The 15,244-nt window shown below is 32.1% G+C and overlaps 1 protein-coding gene across 7 annotated transcripts in view; it reads left to right on the forward strand.

The window, feature by feature from the left end:
* The window catches only part of Cdc42bpa (CDC42 binding protein kinase alpha), a 293,703-nt gene that overhangs the window by 231,331 nt on the left and 47,128 nt on the right, over positions 1-15,244 (forward strand). For 3 of the 7 annotated variants that reach the window (XM_026405769.2, XM_026405772.2, XM_026405776.2), the window contains exon 22: positions 2,637-2,675. The exons of the other annotated variants lie outside the window; for them this stretch is intronic. In XM_026405769.2, coding sequence (XP_026261554.1) covers positions 2,637-2,675 — 39 coding nt within the window. The remainder of the gene's footprint in view (positions 1-2,636; positions 2,676-15,244) is intronic. 7 annotated transcript variants of the gene reach the window in all.

Here is a 15,244-nt window from a genome sequence, read left to right on the forward strand (position 1 = left end):
GCACATGTGAGGCACTGGGTTTGATCCTCAGCACCACATTAAAAAATTAAATAAAGGTATTGTGTCCACCTATAATTTTTAAAAATTTAGAAAATATATGGTTTGCACATGATTAAAAAAAAGGAAAAAAACTTTCATACAGGTCTTCTAATCCTGGTTTGCTATTAACTCTTTGGAATGTAATATCCATCCCAGTCTCTTATGAGAAAAAATAGCTGCTATTTTTACCCAGCTGCCAGAGTTTCTGTTAAAAAACTGGTAATATTGAGTAATGTTTCTTGTGCTTGAACTTTTACTTTTCTCAGAAATCTGTAACTCCTGTAGACCCTATCTATAAATTTCTTCCTTTAGGTCCTTATAGAAATATTTAACATTCATCCTGTAGATTCCCATACAAACCTTGCATTTATCTCTATTTTATCATCTGTTACATTGTTACTGGGATGATGTCTTTTGTACCAATGTGTGAATTAGTGTAAGATATTTATTTTCAATTGTTTATAAAAGTTTGCATAGTACTGTAGTTTTTACCCCATGTTAGCATTGCTTCATGCTTAAAAAGACTGTGAAAGTTACTTAAGGAAGTCTCCTGAAATATTTATACAAATGCCTGGGTAGGATATTTATATTATGTAAGATCCTGGCTTCAAATCAATCAGCACAGTGAATTTCACATTCTTTTTTTTCCCTCTTTGTTTAGCCCACATAGTTACTTGAGAAGCTTATGAAATACTTAGACTCCTCAACCCATGTTCTCTGATTTTGAAAATTCTACATCATCACCTTCATTTTCATTAACATCTAAGCTCATTCTTAAATGCTATAGAATTATATATAATACATTTGAATGACTCCTATCATGAAAATTTTATCTTCAATCTTATGCCATTACCATTCTTCTCAGATGGTCTGGTTTTAAAAAAATTCTCCAAATTTTCCTAGGAACATTGAATTGTTTTGTACTTATATTTTATTTATTTATCTATCTATTTATTTATTATCGATTTATTTTTAGTTGTACATGGTAGTAGAATCTATTTTGATTTATTTACTTCCCTTAACAAAATTAAATGGATATAATTTTGACTGTAAAACCACAGTTAAAGAAAAATAATCTTGAAATCACATGTAACTAACAATGTACCATCAAGAAATATGAATTAAAAACATATAATGAGGGGCTGGGATTGTGGCTCAGCGATAGAGCACTTGCCTAGCACGGGCGGGACCCAGGTTTGATCCTCAGCACCACATAAAAATAAATAAATAAATAAAGGCATTGTGTTGTGTCCATCTACACCTAAAAAATCAATATTAAAAAAAAAAACATGTAATGAGTTGGATCTGTGTACTATTCTTTATTTTTAAAATCCATTTTATTCACAATGTAACATGTCATTGTGGTAAACTATCTAAAATCATCCTGTATCATCACATGATTTACGAATTATAGCATAGGGCTGGGGATATACAGCTTAGTTGTTGGAGTGCTTGCTTTGCATGCCCAAGGCCCTGAGTTCAATCCCCAGCACCACACACACAAAAAAAGTTCACCTAAGAATCATTGCATACTGGGGCTGGGGATGTGGCTCAAGCGGTAGCGCGCTCACCTGGCATGCTTGCGGCCCGGGTTCCATCCTCAGCACCGCATACCAACAAAGATGTTGTGTCCGCCGAGAACTAAAAAATAAATATTAAAAATTCTCTCTCTCTCTCTCTCTCTCTCTCTCTCTCTCTCCTCTCACTCTCTCTTTAAAAAAAAAAATCATTGCATAGTTCTATTAGTCATGAATTATTTAAAGAGATTTGTAATTTCCAATCATTGATTATTTAGATTTTTAACGTTTTGCTTCTATAAACATAATAAAAATTCTTATAAACCTAAAAAAAGTATGCATAGTACCTGATACTTAGTAAACATTCAGTAAATGTTAAGTTGCATTGAAAATAGGAAAATGCATAATTAGATATGACACATATTTGTGCAGCTCTACTGTGTGTTCATCACAAAGTTTCAAAAGTTGAAAAATATTTTGAGATAATTATTACTCTTTGCTGATTACTTAACTCTTTAATGTCAGAAAGGTGAAGGCTACTCTTTGACTTAGCTTACTCTAGTCAGGATGGACAGTATTGTTAAAGTGACAGGTTTGTTTTAATCCATTATCAATATTAACATTCCCAATTTAGCTATTATCATTTTCAGAATCATCTTTGAAAAAGGGTAAGAACTTGGTAGGTAAATGTGTAAGGCAAGGCTAGTTAATTAAATATTTTATTAAGTGGTTGCCAGAAAAAAAATCAGAATTATTTAGGTCCTTTTTTATTGTCATCTGTTTCAATTTACTGCTACCAGTCTTTTGGAAAATAAATTGTCCATCATTTGATGGAGTGTTATTTTGTGGTTCACTGTTTTGTGCATGGGCCAGTGAAAATTTTGTACCTGGTCTGGGCAACTGTTTCTTTACTGTCTCATTCTCTAGTTTATCCTGAAAACACATAAACTTTCAATCTATCAAAAAAAAAAAGTGGCTTTGTATGTGTGTTTACATACTGGTGTGTTAATACAGTAGGCATTGGGAGTCTTCTCTGTGTAAATATTTGTAACATGCAGTGTTCTCCTTTCTCTGTTGAAGCGCTCTCCATCCTGTACTCCAGCTAGCAAAGGCAGACGTGTAAGAGACTATTGCACTTTGTGTATCCATCCTGATGCCTTCTACCTCTGTCTCTTAGCCTTTTGCCTGTGATTGCAGAAGCTGTGAACATTTGTGTGATGTATTAGTACATTGATTGCATGCTTTTGCTGCTGCTCCTGCTTCTGCTATTGCTACTCTGCTTTCCTATATTTTCGGGGCTTTTTGTTTGTTTGTTTTTCCTGTTTTGGCTTTGGCCGCAAAGCTTTATGAATGTTCATATAAATTTCTGTAACTAAAACACTAAAATAATCAGATATCATTTTTGTTTTGATGGGGGGAGGGCAAAAAAGTGATCCTAAAGAATACTTTCTAAATTAAATACAAAAAAATGAGTTTCTAAATAAGAATCTGATATAATCAGTGATGTAGAGATTTAGATTTCTATTACATAGGAAAAAAAAATTAATTTGTATTATGAAAATTTATAAAAAGGATTTTGAACAAACTATATAGATCTTATTGGCTATGGTTTTATGTAAATCAGTTTTAAAGAAATCTTTTTTTTTTTTTTTTTTAGTTTTAAAGAAATCTTGAAGTTTTTTTTTTAGTGTAGTTCAAAGGAATCCTCTTAAATATACATACAGATCTGAGGGAATAATGTTACTAATAAATTTTTTATATTCTAACATAATTCCAAGATTTTAAAACTATCTGCAGCATACTTTCTATACGTATTATTAATAAACGATAAACATCATTTATGTTAATGCTTAGCTCCCGTGTTTCTCAAATACTTTCTATATGTATTATTAATAAGTGATAAATATCTTCCTATGTTAATGCTAGCTCCATGTTTCTCAACCTGAAGTGGTTCCTCTACTACCCCATCCTAAAATATTCTGATGTGCCCATACTGGGGGATCTATATGTAGAAAGGTCTCAAAAGTTTTCTAAACCAGCCTCTATCCCAGCACCATACTTCTCAACCTGAAGCAATAGGCTAGTTGATATATTTTTTCAGATTTTCATATACTGTGTAAAATAGTAACATTTGAAAGGAAAGTCAGTAGTGATTTTTACCTGTCAGGTTCATGATTATTGGGATTGATCAACAGTTTAGTAGATAGAGTACTTGGATTTGGGAAGTTCTAGATCAGTTAATTCTCTGATTTATGGAGGAAATGGGAAGTAGTAGGGTGGCTCATTGCTTCCTGTGTCCATTCTGATGTGATAGAAGGTTGGTTGTCAAATAAAGCATGAATAGCTCTAGTATCACAGTACTATAAGAGTATTGTTTAATAATAAGCAGTTTAAAAATCATTCTGTGTTAGTAGAAAACTTTGAGTTCCACTGACATTAATTATTGGTCTGAGAAAAGATTGCTGGTTCAACAGATTTCTTTATTAATTTTGGGGATTTGTAGAGAGTTAAAACAATTAGATGTTTGGATTTATCAAGTTAATCTGGGCACATGTTAACTTACTTAATATAGCCTCTAAAAGGAAAGACTAAAATGTTGTGTGCCCAATTGTATTAGGTTTAAATCATTAACCTGTGAATTGATTAAATTTATAACTGCTTCTTTTTCCATAAGATTATAATATAGAAAAGTTGTTTTTCTAATTAATATGGCTTAGTTAATCTCACTTTGCCATGCAGACTTTAGAGGCCTTGACCATCTAAAACATTTCTCTAAATCATGAAATACGGAAAAATTTTTGAGGGAAATACCTATTAGAAGGTCTCTTTGATTTTTATCTTTATTGTCTTTGTCTTTATTACTTAGAATATGAATAAGCCATAGTGAACCAAAATTTACAGACTTAAAATAACACACAGCTTTTTTTAAACTGAAGATAGGCTTGATTATCTGCTTTCTCAGTAATTTTTCCTGGCTTAACTATCTGACCAATAAAAATGCAACCAGTGAATATTGTAGTGTCTCTGAAGGAGATGATTGAAGAAGTATGAATTATTCAGTAATTAAATAGAAACTTCTCAATGGTTATTTTAGTCAGCTTTTTTGCTACTGTGACCAAAAGACCTGACAAGAACAATTTTGTTGTTGTTGCCCTATTTGTATTTTATTTAAAGAGAGGGTCTCACTGAGTTGCTTAGCTCCTTGCCATTGCTGAGGTTGGCTTTGAACTCGTGATCCTCCTTGTCTTAACCTCTGGAGCCACTGGAATTACAGGCATGTACCACCAAGCCCATCCTGACAAAAACTATTTTAAAAGAAGAAAAGCTATTTGGTGCTCACAGTTTCAGAGGTCTCAGTCCACAGATGACAAACTCCATTCTTTAGGGCCTGAAGTATGGCAGGACATCTTGGCTAGCGAAGAGTGTGGTGGAGGAAAGTGGCTAAGGACACGGCCATCAGGAAGCAGAGAAAGAATTCTCCTTACTAGGGACAAATTATGTACCCAAAAAGCACACCCCCAATGACCCATTTCCTCTGGCTACACCCTGATTTAGACTATTGGAGGATTAATGCACTAATTAGGTTAAAGCTCTCATAAACCAATCATTTCATCTCTGAACTTTCTTGCATTATCTCACATCTGAGCTTTTGGCAACATCTCACATCAAAACCATAGCAGTGGTCCCTGGGACATACGGTATTATTCTAGTAGGACAAAATAGCTATTCCTAACAGTGAATTTCACATTATAGATCATGTTTTAGATAAGTAAATGTGCAATGCTTTTATAAACTTTAAAATTTGCTGTAAAATGTGATAGAAATGATGACATTATTAAATAATAATTGCCGTATTCAAATTTTATATGTGTTTAAGCCTCATTTATAGTTTAGGTATTTTATAAATGATGTTATTTAATTAAGCATAGTATAATAAAAAATGTTATGAATGGTTTACTCTGAATACAGATGGTTAATGAGAGTTTCATAGGGTTTTCATTAATAGTGAAAAATACTGATGTCTCATTTTAGAAAATAATATGCTTCACACCCTAAAGGAACAATCTGAAATGAAATGACAAACAAAACTTTGTTATACTTTCTTAGACATTTCTCCAGAATGGGTTCTCAAATCAATATACTGAAAAGAAAATTTTCCTTGAAGAGAAACAAGTTACGTTGTTTAGTAAGATTGCATAATCTTCAGTAATTTGTTGTTATGATTTGCTTCATATGGAAAAATATTTACCATTTTCTGAGTGATACTGTATTTCTGTTACACTGTGGTTTTTATTGTCATAAGCTCAATTAACAGAAATAGTTATTTCACTGAAGATTTGAGATTTATAAATGTTCTGAATGTAAAACATTAGGCTAGCGGCTGGAGATACAGTTCAATTAGTAGAATTTTAGCATTGCATCCACAAGGCCCTGGGTTCAATCCCCAGCACCACACACACACACACACCACACACACACAAACAAAAAAAGACTACTTGCTCCTTTGTCTTCTAAAATATTTCTAGCTAAAGGATAAATAAAATTTTAAAAATTGAATATTTTTCTGTTAACTTAGAATTTTATATTTACTAATACATATGGCATGTTAAATGCAAGCTGTTGTTTACTAAGTTGATCATTTATAGTTCATATTATACTTTGGTATCTTTTATTTAATATAAGGTCTCTTATTAGAATACTGCTACTTAAACAAATCTGTAATTATTAGGGGATAGAAAAGGCCCACTGATGCATACTCAAGATGAAATTTTTAGTTATTTTTATTATTTCTAGAAAAAAAGTAGTGCATAATTTAAGAAATTCTTGAGATGTAAGTGATCTAAAAATCAGACATTTGCCTGACCCTGAAAGATAAAAAAAACAACTTTCAATTTTACTGTACAGTGTACTCTAAAACTACATTGTGAGGAAAGTCCTAATGGATTCAGGGAACATTACAGACTTTTAGTATGACAGTGCTGTGCATTGTGGACAATATTAATATTCAGCTTTTCTGCCTTGTTTAAATTAATAACAGAGTTAAGTAAAAATAAAACTGGAGTATAATAGACATCTGTAATGCCTATTCATCGAAGTAACTTATTAAAATGTTTACTTAAGAAAAAATTTGTTAACCAAAAAAATAGGAAAAATTTATTTGTTCTACAGAAGAGTGTTTCTTAATTATTTTTTCTGAGTGGATTGCAACTTAGAAATATAGAGTGAATTGCTTATGCCATTTAGTTAAAATTTGTTTCCAGGGTCTTTGGACAAAATCAAAGTATACTGTCCAATGAATATTAGCTATTTATTGCTTTTTTGCTGTTTTCCCTTTTTATCATGTCTTTCTATAACTATAAATCCAGTTTCCAAATTAACATTTATCTCTTGCTTTGGTTGTATATTATATTTATTAAGTTTTGGTATATTAATAATTGCTTATACTTGGTACTATAATATTTTTCTTGATGCAAAGAGTTTAACTTCCATAGTTTAATAATGATGATTATGTTAGTTTTTAAAGTTTTAATGTTATCAATTGGTTGCTTTGCTGCTGTACTACATCTGAATCATTCCCAACTAATTATTAAAACTGATTTTAGGCTAGGTTGAATTCTAACATGTGATCATTGAATATCCTGAAAGTTTAATTGAATTGTCTTTTAATGTTTAGAGTAAGCCATTGATTGCTATGCATGGTAAGCATTTGATTTTATTAATTAAAATAATAACATGTTGAAAACCATAGTCCTGTTTAAAACTGTGAAAATATTTGATATTGTATTTTTTCTTATTGGTATTATTAAAGCACATATGAGATTGTTTATACTGGCAGTAATTCAGAAATGAAATGAAATATTGCAATTCTAATGTCATTAGCTACCCACTTCAACTATAGTCTTTAGAAAACCTAGAATATTTTTTAAAGTTTGATGGTCAAAATTTTTGTCTTTTTGCCATGATTTTACTCAGCTTTAGTAAACTTTGTTCCTTATATTTATGAGAAACAACATTTGAAAGTAAAGTGGTTATTTTTAAACTTTAACTATATATTCATTTTCAAAAGTCCAGAGTTCAGCTTCTTGATATGTTCTGTTAATGCCATCTCAAAATATTATTCCAATATATTTACTTATTTTTTAAGTTTTTAAAAGAAAAATAACTTGATTTTTATTTAATCTGAAATTAATTTTTACCTTAACAGCGTGCAACTCTATAAAGCAAGTATCATAATTTCCATAATTTTATTTTATTATAATTGATATTGGTTATATTTTTAATTTAAATATTTTCTGTTTCTGGATATAACCAGGTTTTACCTCAGTCAGCTAAGAAAATCATTTTTTTTTGCTTGGATTGTGGCTCAGTGGTAGAGCGCTCACCTAGCATGTATGAGGCACTGGGTTCCACCCTCAGCACCACATAAAAATAAATAAATAAATAAAGATGTTGCATTCATCTACAACTAAAAAATTTTAAAAAAATAGAAAGTCATTTTTAAAATCTATTCTCCTTTATATTGCTTTATTTCATTTTTTATTAAGATGAATAAAAAGACTTTAACAAATGAGAGTAATTCTTCAGATGAACCAAAAGATGTGTTTTAAAAGCCTCAGAAGTTTTAAGAGTAATGTGAGAGACTTAATCAATAGTGGATTTTTTTTCCCTTTTCTCTAGTATCTATCCCACTGTCATAATGTCACATTTTCATAGGGTCATAAAACATGCTGATAAATGTTTTAACAACTGTGGGGCAATGGTAACCCTGCTTTTGAGGGTTGCTAATTTTGTAATGTAAACCCCTTATTAGACTGCATACTGACAAAATGGCTTGAGGCAGCATATTTTAATTTCAGAGCAGGACAATATAAAACAGTGTGCTCCACTTGTATGGGCATGTGTTTATATGGCTCAAAGAGCAGGCCTGCTGTAAAATTTTAATTATTCCTAGTGGAAACAGCAAGTTCCTTTTCAAGTTTAGAGTTTTTAAGTCATTGGACCCAGAGGTACAGACCCATTGTTACTGTGACAGACTGTGTCAGTCGGTCCTATCACAGCATTGCCTTTGGCCCAGGATTTAGAAACTATTATAATAAAGTTTCCTTTAAATGGTTCCCTTTTTTACACATAAAAAACCTTCTACTTGAACACTTCTTTGAAATGTTATGAGATGATTATTTGAGTTACTTTTAAGTTCTTGGAAGTATAAAATGTGTCAGTACTCCTTTGCTTATTCCACTGTAACTGAACTTCCCCTCTCCCTGTGCACACTTATTCATCTTACAATTTTTATAATCTTATATAAACAAAAAGGAGGAGATTTTTAGAAAGTGAAAGACATTTCTGCCTTATTCCCAGCCTAGTATCATATTTTAGATTAATAACTTAAATAGATAATCATCTCCAGTGACTACCCCTGAATAAAACTATGAACTGGGCAAAAGTTGTCTTTAGTATCATTTTCTTCTTTTATGGTCTTTTTCTTGGCCAGAGGTCACTATCAAGAAGGGAGATAATGTGACTTGACCTCCATAATCATTAAAGTTATTTTGAGTACCCCTGCCGTAGAGATAACCCCTGATAGAATAAAAAGAATGCTAAATGTGGAGTTGAGAGACAAGATTCAGACTTGGCCCTTCAAATTCACAAAGCATATTAGTTGTAAGGAATAATCCATGTTACACAACAGCTGATATTTAGCTGGTGAGCTTCAGTTCAGTAGCTCCAGAATTTAAATTATTGAAATATTTCCTAGCATTTGGTGATTAACTGCTGGTCCAAGTCCCCTCGATGCCCTCATGGAGACCCTTTTCTCTCCCCACTTCTTCTTAATCTAAAAATTAAAGGTCTAAGTCCTGGTAGTGGTTATATTGACCAGCCACCAAAGCCTTGCCACCACAGTGCCTGCCTATACCCACCACCCTGGGAGGCTACACTTGGGGGTACCTGTAGAGGGACCCTCTAATGTTGCCAGCTTAGTAGTCTATTTCTCCCACACATCCATCAGATTATAGAAATTCCCACTTTGAACAAAAGTTAACTGTTTTACATAAATAACACATCATAAATCCAGAAGAATATTCTACTTCAGTTGTACATGGGAAAATATCATCAACTTGAGAAAATGATTTGTACAGTCTGGCTGGGCACAAAATCATGAGCCACTCAAGCAGGAACAAACTTTATTTTTGAAACTGCCGCCAATGCCCCATACGCGCCCGGGAAGATTGCCCATCCACACACGCCACGGTGTTCCAGAGGAAGTTCCTCCCCCCCTCCCCCCCTCCCCCCCCCAATTCCCTCCTACTGCACTTCCCCAACCAATGGGAACTCTCCAGGAGTCCCAGTAGCAGGCCTAGGTGAACAGCAGGAATCCAATATCCATATGAATGCAAATCTTAACATAATCATATCATCTCAATGGCTAGCTGGCGTCACCTTTCAACCAAAAATGCCATGCATCATATTACTTGGCTGTGGCTTTTAGCAACCTTTAGAGAACAAAGTCATGTGCCAGAATTCTGTGGAGCTGAAATCAAAGCTAAAAAGTTAATTTTGGGAAAACCTTTTCTCTCCCAAGTTTGTGTATTCTCATTCATTGATGATTCAACCTAGAATTTTAAGAAGTTTTATTCACTTAGTTTCAAATTTAAGGGTCATTATTCTTTTAATCATTGAATAATTCTGTTTTGTCAAGACATAGTCTCATGACTGTGTCTAAATCATCCATCAGTGACAGTTATAAGAAGGGAAAATAATTTTATGTACTTAAAATACTTAGCCTCTGATGCTGTTTTTTTATTGATTTGTAACTTCTGATCATAGCATTGTTCTTTTTATACAATATATTTAAAACAAATTTCCTAACCTATTTTCCAAATTGTCTTTATTGCCTTTTATTTTAAAAACTCAATCCTAGTAATTTTGAAAATTGCCAGATGGAATAGATGCTCAATCATTGTACTTTATAACATCTTTTAAATTTTAATTCAAAGCATTTCAATTTCTGAAAGTACTTGGCTTAAAGGGTATAAGTGAGTATAAGTGCTGGATTTCTGCTGCTGCAAAATTAAAAGGAATTGACTTAAGTGACAAGCACAAAGCTGATATTAGCTTCTTTTGCTTTCACTAATGTCTAATAAAAGAACAAATTTCATTTTTATCAAGGACAAAATTATGTCTGATCTGCAACATTTACTTCACATGTATGATTTGCTTTGTGAAATAAAAAGTTCTATAAGGAATACAAATATTGATTATGCAGTAGAGACCAGTGCTCAGAGTAAGAGATGAGCAATGAAGATTATCACCATGCCTTTGGTTAATTTCTGTTATCTTAACCCTTGATTATATTAAAGCTAGTGGTTATGCTTTTGTGTAATGACATATCACATCCCTAACATGAATATTCAAACTGAAGTTTATTGTCCTCCGTTTTCAAGAAATGTTGTCATAATCATGCCTTATAGGAATTTTCTAAGAGCTACACAATATTTAAAAGTGATTTCTCGGGTTTTTGTTTTTCCTGACTTATTTTCCTAGACTGATCCCGTTGAAAACACTTATGTATGGAACCTGAGCATCAAGTATGTAAACATCCAGTCAAGGTCCACATCTCCTTCCATATCTAGTGAAACTGAGCCAGTTAGGGTGCTACATTGGAGCAACCTTGCTCCCCTTTTCTTACACTTGTGTCAGAAAAGGGAATTGGAGGGGGAAAAAAAGTGAAATCTATCTTTTGTTAATCAAATAGATTTTGTAATAAGTTAGAGGTCATTACTTTTTAAATTTTTTTTTTTAGTTGTAGATGAACACAATACCTTTATTTTGTTTTATTTATTTATTTATTTTTAAATATTTATTTATTTTTTTAGTTTTCGGCGGACACAACATCTTTGTTTGTATGTGGTGCTGAGGATCGAACCCGGGCCGCACGCATGCCAGGCGAGCGCGCTACTGCTTGAGCCACATCCCCAGCCCTATTTTGTTTTATTTTTATGTGGTGTTGGAATCCAGCCCTGTGTCTCATGCATGCTCAGCAGGCACTCTACCACGGAGCCATAACCCCGGCCCTAGAGGTCATTACTTTTAAATGATAATGTAGCTAGGAATAGAAAATGAATTAGAAAATTGTTTCCCTAAACTTACCTAAAATAGACAAAAATATAACTCTAATAGTAATCTCTCTACATGGTATAGAACTATGTGGAACACAGGATAGTTTTATGTAAAGGTTAGAATTAACAGATACAAATTCTGAAGGTACATGCAATGCAGGTGATGTTCTCACATTTTAATTCTTATAATAAACTTAATAAACCATGATATAACTAATCTGTTACATCATAAGCACGGCTTAAAAATAAAATTGCCACTGCTGGCAGCTGAGTATTTTATTCTGACTGCTGAATCCATCTCAGGTACTCGATTAACTAAACCATGCCGTGCCCTTTAATAGTACCAAAAAATGTGTTGTTTTTACACTTCATGTTGAGCCATGGCTTTTAACAGCCAATTGGCTGGTTTTCTCACCAGAGACAATTTCCTGCACAGGTTGGAACAATATGTTGTGTCTCAGTTCATGCTACCTGCCTTGAGACACAGTCCTAGTTTTTCACTTAGCATCACAGTTCCTGCAGAGCTCCTTTGCTTCCCTCTTTGTGATCAACAAAACTGTGTCTAGCTATCCACAGGAGCAGATGGTTCAGTGTAAGAAGTTGTCTTAAGTGTGAACTGTAGTCATGACTTGTTTCCCAACTATGATACAGTCCTCAGACTGGTTAATGAAACCCTCAGTATTTTTAGTTACAATTGTTTCAATATTTGGGGTTAATGGAATTTTATTTTAATGATAAAACCTTTCAGGCATACACAGAATAATATAATAAATACCTATCACTCACAGATTTAACAGATAAGAATATTTTATTTTACTTTTTCAGTTTTTTTTCCCAAGAAAAAATATTCCAGAACCAGTTAATGTCTTCCCTTACACCATTCCTCTCTTTTTTCCCAGACATATCTCAATATCTAGAATCTGGATGTATACCCCCTTCCTTGGTTTCACCTGTTTATTTCATTTGTATCCATAAACAATATATAGTAATGTTTGTCTTGTATTTAAAATTTGCAGAAATGTTAACTGTGTCCTTCTGCATCTTTTTTCATTCATAAGTATGCATTGAGGTTTAATCATACAGATACATGTCCATTTAGTTCATTCATTATAACTGCGGCATAATGTTTCATTGTTTGAATATGCCACAGCTATTTATCCATTCTTCTGTTGTTGGATATTGAAGTGGCTTCCAGTTTTTTATTACTATAATCAGCACTGAAGTGAACCTCTTAATAGCTATCTACCTTTGCAAATGTGCAGTTTGTTTAGCATTTATACATAGAAGTGGAATTACTGGGCTTTATGTATTTTTGGTTTTAACTAAATCTTACCAAACTGTTTTCCATAGTGGTTGAACCTGTTTTCATTCCTACCAGCAGTGTGTGAAAGTTCCCTGTTTGCCCACATCCTTGCCATAGCTTGGTACTATCAGCTATTAACTTTTGTCAATCTAATAGGTATAAAGTGACATTTTTGTTTTAACTTGTTTCTGTTTTCTAATATATCTTTTTAGAAAAGCATCTTTTTTTATATATGTTTGTTGGCTATGGATGATTTTCCTGTTAATGTTTTTGTCCATTGTTCTACTGACTTATTTTTCCTCTTGTTTTATAAATGTCCTTTATATATTCTGGATACTAATTCTTTGCTGGCTATATGCATTGTAAATATTTTCTTCTGGTCTTGGTTTATTTTAAAATTTTATTTGTGGTACCTTCTGTCTTGCAGAAATTTTCATTTTAAAGTAGTCAGTTTTATCGGTTATTTCCTTTGTTACTTATGCTTTTTTATGCAGTTTTTTTAAAGCAGTTCTTTTGCAGTGTAGAGATTATGAAGATTTTCTTCCATATTTTCTTCTAGGAGTTTAAAACTTTGGCTTTTATGACCTTAATGAAACTGAAATTTATTGTTATATATAATAGAAAGTGGGATTCTAATCTGTTTTTCCCATATCAACATCTGGCTCTTTTATATTTCCCCTCCTTTGATTTGTAAACCCAACACTACTTTGTGTGCATGGGTCCGTTGGAGTTCTCTTTCTCTTTCACTGCCCTTTTGCTTATTTCTGCACTGATACCAAATCATCTTATTTATTCTAGCCCTAAAATAATTCTTGATACCTGGTATAGTGAGCCACCCAAAAAAAAACTTGATTCTTTTTCATCTTGACCCTTTGGTTTTCCATATTACTTTTATTATTAACTTGTCAAGTTCCATGTGGGGCTTTTGATTGGAATTGCATTGAACTTATAGATTTATTTGAAAAGAATTGACATCTTCATGATATTGGGCATTTCTGTCTATGAACATGATATGCATAGTTGTTGGTTATTCTTTTACATCCTTAAATAAGGTTGCATTACTTTCAGTGTACTCCATGTTATTAGATTTGTTCCTAGGTATCTTAAAATTTTATTACTCTGATGAGTGGGATCTTTTTAAATACTTTATTTTAAAAGTTAGGCATTGCTTATCTTTTTAAACTCTGTTGATCTTGTATCCAGCACCTTTGCTTGACTCTTTTTTAATTTACATAACATTTCTTGAACTTTCTATAGAATTCTAATGAAAGTTTTGTTTACTGTTAATTTTTTTCATTAACTTTTACATAGATTTTTCAGTGTTTACTTTCTTATCTTTTAAATTTATCCTCTCAAATGTTGAATTATAGATTGGGTTCAAGCTATTCAAAAGGAAATATAGTTCCAGTTAGAACTAAACTCACAGTTAAACAGAAGATCCTAAAAAACACACTGAATTCCATTTTAAGGCTATACTGAATGCCAAATAGTCTATTTTTGGAAGTTATATGTAATAAAGGCAAAGAGAGACCATCAATTTTTCTCCTAATATTTTCAAATATTAAAATTAGGATATAAATTATTTTCTTACTTGCTTAATATTCTAAAAGGATGTTATTTCTCACCTTTTTAAATACTTTTCTAATTAAATAATGTCTCTTTGTCATGTCCCCCCCACACAATAACATCCAATAAATCAATGATTTATTTCAAAGAAATAGCTTACAATAATACCTCATAAAACTGTTTGCCTACTAATAAAGATAATAGTTTGTAACTAAATTCGTCTTAAATTCAGAATTCCAGTAATTTTAAATAATTTAACTCTCTTATTTGGTAATTAATTTTTACAAAATCCCACTAATCTCTACCTGTATATTCAAATCCACAAAGTTATTTGTATTCCACACATTTAATGTATGTTCTAAAAATGGAGGTCAAGTAGTAAAAAGGAATCTTCTAAATATTTTTATTATAAATAAAAATCAGGTACTTTTTAGGATGAATATATCAAATTCATAGGAATGGAAAGTTAGTATCCTCATTTTTATATGTAGGTTACATGCTCTGATTCTTTGATTTGGTTTGGTTTTCTTCCATGGATTTTCTTTTCCAAATTATTCATTTTAAAGTTTCCAGACTGAAATATTTTTTACTAATTGAACAAATTTCAATGTAGACATTGCAGACTAAAATTTAAATGATCAGTACTATGAGAATTTCAACTTCGATGAGATTAACTAGTAGAACTCTTTGCCTAATTGATG

The sequence above is a fragment of the Urocitellus parryii genome, chromosome 9 (genome assembly GCF_045843805.1).
Source record: "Urocitellus parryii isolate mUroPar1 chromosome 9, mUroPar1.hap1, whole genome shotgun sequence".
Lineage (NCBI taxonomy): Eukaryota > Metazoa > Chordata > Mammalia > Rodentia > Sciuridae > Urocitellus > Urocitellus parryii.